General features: G+C 34.7%; 1 protein-coding gene across 1 annotated transcript; it reads left to right on the top strand.

The window, feature by feature from the left end:
* Positions 1 to 556: 556 nt before the first annotated feature.
* Positions 557 to 3,965, top strand: LOC110018878 (transcription factor EAT1-like). Its single transcript, XM_020716342.1, is given in 5 exon segments — positions 557 to 637; positions 733 to 1,262; positions 1,265 to 1,437; positions 3,010 to 3,450; positions 3,739 to 3,965. Coding segments are annotated over 4 exon segments (1,212 nt in total). The 5' UTR covers positions 557 to 637; positions 733 to 763; the 3' UTR covers positions 3,838 to 3,965.
* The last annotated feature ends 234 nt before the right edge of the window (positions 3,966 to 4,199 follow it).

The following is a 4,199-nucleotide window of genomic DNA, read 5'->3' as shown; positions in this document are numbered from 1 at the left end:
TTATTAGATATCATGCAATTTCTACGAATTTACTAATTTAATATCTAAAAGCTACTTCTTACATTTATACCATCCAGTTCATTTATTTCACATAAAAAAATAACTTTTATTTTAACTTTTAAGAAAAAAATGAAATACACTTTCATGGATACATAAGGTGATACTAGCATAAAAATTAAACTGAAGTTGGCAGATATGTAAATACACAAGAATCGAGTGGTATGTATGTGAATCTCTCTCTCTCTCTCTCTCTTCTTAAATTAGGATTGAGCCTGTAATATGATTGGCATGAATAAAATGTGAAAATATCACACTACTCGTAATAAATTTAGTTCATTTCAACATAATTTACTAATATTTGTTGAAAATAAATTTAAATAATAAAATGTAAGCCTCTTATTTTAAATTTATATATTAAGATTGAAAATAAATTTAAATAATAAAATGTAAGCCTCTAATTTTAAATTTATATATTAACAACCCCTAATTAGGGCTGTCAAAATGGCTCGTGTTCGGCTCGTTTTGATAATAATAATAATAATAAGAGAATCTTTACCTTAAACACAGGAGAAATCCCAATTCTCAGCATCCTCAACAGAACCCTTCATCTTCCTTCGCTTCTTCTCCTGTTTCTCAGGTTTCAATTTCACTAATCAGCTCATTTCTTATTTATCTTCAAAAATCTTCTTCTTGAATTACATACTTCATCCCTCTCCATTTAATTTCTCGCAGATTGATTGAAGGTCAGAGAAGAACCTTAGCGATGTTCGAAGATTCGAGCTATTTCAGCACTCTTCACGAGCCCGATGAACCCATGATGCCCCCATCTTTTGCAGATAGCAGCAGCAGCAATGAATGTTTGTTAGAAGATGATAAGATTCTCCCCTCTTTCAATCTCGATGAGCAGATTAATCAACAATTCAGCTTCGACATGGAAGTAGTAGGTTCGGTTCCTCAGCCCCCTTTTGAAAACCCTAATTGGGACATATGTTACGGTGATCAAATACCACCACCGCCGCTGACACAAGCTCTCTACCCCGATCCGACCTACCTCCGGTCCGGACCGGACGTACCCGATCTCCTGAACCTGCTCGAACCGCCGCGATGTGCAGTGAACCCACCGGCGAATTCGATAGCATTGGACGGCGTATCGATGCTTTATGAGCCGATGATGGGTATGGGGACGCAATCGAGGGTTTTGCGGGATTTATTCGGGTCGTTGCCGCAGAATTACGGGTTGTTTTGTGGGTTGGAGGAGAGGGAAAGAGGGTGGGAGGGGGAGAAGGAGAGAGCAGGCGGTTTAATGGAGTGTTGGATTATGGAAGAGAAATGGTGAAGGGTGAGATGAAGGGGAGTTTCGCCACTGAGAGACAGAGGAGGGTGCAGCTGAATGAGAAGTATGCTGCATTGAGATCCCTGGTTCCTAATCCTACTAAGGTAATTCTTTTTTTAGTTCTGAGAAAGGATTGCTGCACAATCTTGCTTTTTCTGAGCATTCTCTCTTTGAATGTTCATGTCTGCTTATTGGATTTTGTTAGTTTTAAATCTCCAAGTTGGCTTAAGCATTTATTCTCTCTCCAATCCCTACTTTTCTTAACATTCTCTCTCTCTCTTTCTCTCTTCTCTCTCTTTCTCTCTCTTGAAAAAATTAATATTCTTACAATCGAGTCTGTACAATCACGTCTGAACAATCAATCACGGGAGATCAAATCAACATGCATGAGAATTTGCTCTGTGCAATTTTTTGGGATTTGGTGATCAGATGTAATATTTTATCCTATGTGATTAGGGCTTGATTATGATTGTCAAGTTTAACCGGATGGACCAAAAAGATTCGATTTTATACTATGAAAACATACTTGTTGTGTATTGATGACGCAATAAACACCCCATTGCCAATTTTTAAGAAATAGTTCAAAACGTCTTTTAAGATAATAAGGTTTCACTCAAGACAAATTATTCAACTTGAAATTTGAATATTTCTTAGAAGTTGTAAAATAAATGAAATACTCATAAATAAATAAATAAATTTGCTTCCTCTCCCTCATTAAATTTTTTTCTCAATACATGAGAAGAAAAAATGAAAAAAGTGTAGCACATTTAATTCCGAATATTACTTGACAAACTTTTTATGATCAATAAAATAGTTAATTTGATGCCATAAAGAAGTTATTTCTAAGTTATAACCAATCCATCAATTTGATTGGTTCAGTTCAATCAATCCAACCAAACACACTACTAATACTTAATCATCATATTGACAGTGACTTCAACAATATTATTCATATATCTCTTAGAGTGGTTTTCATATCGCATAATTCTTATCTATTTAAATATTTAATATCTAAAATTTAAAATTAACTTATATAAGGTTCAAATCTTAGACTTTATGTCAAAATTATCACTAATATTAACTTTTCTAAGATAAAATGTTGCTATATATATATATATATATATATATGTATAAATATTATGTAAATAAATATTAGATATGCAAATACATGAGAATGTTGTGTGGTATATATAATTTTTTTTATTAATTCTAAATCTTACTATATATTAACACCTCTATATATTTAGAGAAAATATTTCATATGAGACCAACCAATAACGGAAGAGGACATCTATATGCACACTCAATTTGGAGAAATATTTGAGTAAGTAATAAGCACACGGCTCTGCGTACATATTACATTAACCCCGCTGTTATGGTATGGCTTTTCTCAACACCCGCAATACTCTCATATGAATAACATTGAAATAGAACCGGCCAAAATTATTAGAAGGTTATTAGAATTAGTGCCCTAATAATATCTCAATAACCTCATAATAACCACAAAACAGAGGTTATTATGGACTTAGCTCCGCCTGAGTATTAGGTACGCAAATATTTCCCCTCTATCTTACTACTGGCTGTGTGTAGGTGCATTAGACGCGCCTGATATTTTCTCGTTTGCTTGAATCAATTTAACCCTAATTTTTCTTTCTTGTTTCCTTCAAACCCCACAGCCCGACCGCGCCTCCACCGTCGGGGACGCCATTGACTACATCAAAGAGCTCCTCCGAACCATAGACGAGCTGAAACTACTAGTAGACAAAAAACGATCAGGCACTCGAGAGAGATGCTGCAAGCAGATAATAAGAGGAGAAGAGACCACAGCCTGCACTGACATGGAGAGCTCCACGATAAGATCGGCGAAGGAAGACGATCAGGAAAACCTACTTCCACTCTACGGACCTCTTCGAAGCTCCTGGCTGCAAAGGAAGTCTAAGGAGACATTCGTTGACGTTCGGATTATTGATGATGAAGTGAACATAAAGCTGACGCAGAAGAAGAAGACGAATACGCTGCTTTTTGCCGCCAAGGTATTGGAGGAGCTTAGGCTTGATCTGAATCATGTCGCGGGAGGAATTATTGGGGATTATCACATTTTCATGTTCAATGCTAAGGTTTGTCAAGTTTATTCTTTTACTATAATATAGAGAAATTTACATGAATACCACACGATTCTTATGTATTTACATATCTGACACCCAAAGCATTTTGGTGTTATGGACACGCATGAAAGAGCTATTCTTTCACTCATGCATGTATGCATGATGGACACGCATGAAAGAGCTATTCTTTCACTCATGCTTGTATGCATGAAATTTTTTTTAAAATAATTTTTTTACTGTAAAAGTTTTATCTTAAAAAAATTAATAATAAGTTTTTTTTTCTTCTATAAATGAGTGCAGATATGCGAAGGTTCAACAGTGTATGCTGGAGCAGTAGCCAACAAGCTCCTTGAAGCCATGGCTAGTCGTACAGTGCAGGAGTCCATATTGTACTTGTAGTAACCATTAGAAAATTGCAGCTTTAAATCTATGCCAATAAAATCTTAATACTTTCTGGAGGGTGTAAAAAACAATTCATTGAAGGTGTTCTAACACAAAATATTGTTCAGAATAAGAAAAGGAAATGATGCAGCTTTCCTTTGAGTATTTTATTAAATAATATTTTATTTTACAGAAAAAACTATAATAGTTTGATGTTATTATCATACAGCATGTGTCAATGTTGAAAATTATTTAATTGGGGATTTGCATACTTACCGCCCAATTCCTATGCATGTAATTATTGTGTTTAACAACTAAACTTTGCTCTTTTACATTTATTCCTCTCCAATCTTTCATATCATATCAAAAGTATCATTTAA

This window comes from Phalaenopsis equestris, unplaced genomic scaffold (genome assembly GCF_001263595.1).
Source record: "Phalaenopsis equestris unplaced genomic scaffold, ASM126359v1 Scaffold000036, whole genome shotgun sequence".
NCBI classification, from domain to species: Eukaryota; Viridiplantae; Streptophyta; class Magnoliopsida; order Asparagales; family Orchidaceae; genus Phalaenopsis; species Phalaenopsis equestris.
Note: the sequence above shows the minus strand (reverse complement) of the source record. Positions and strands in the feature narration are given on the sequence as shown.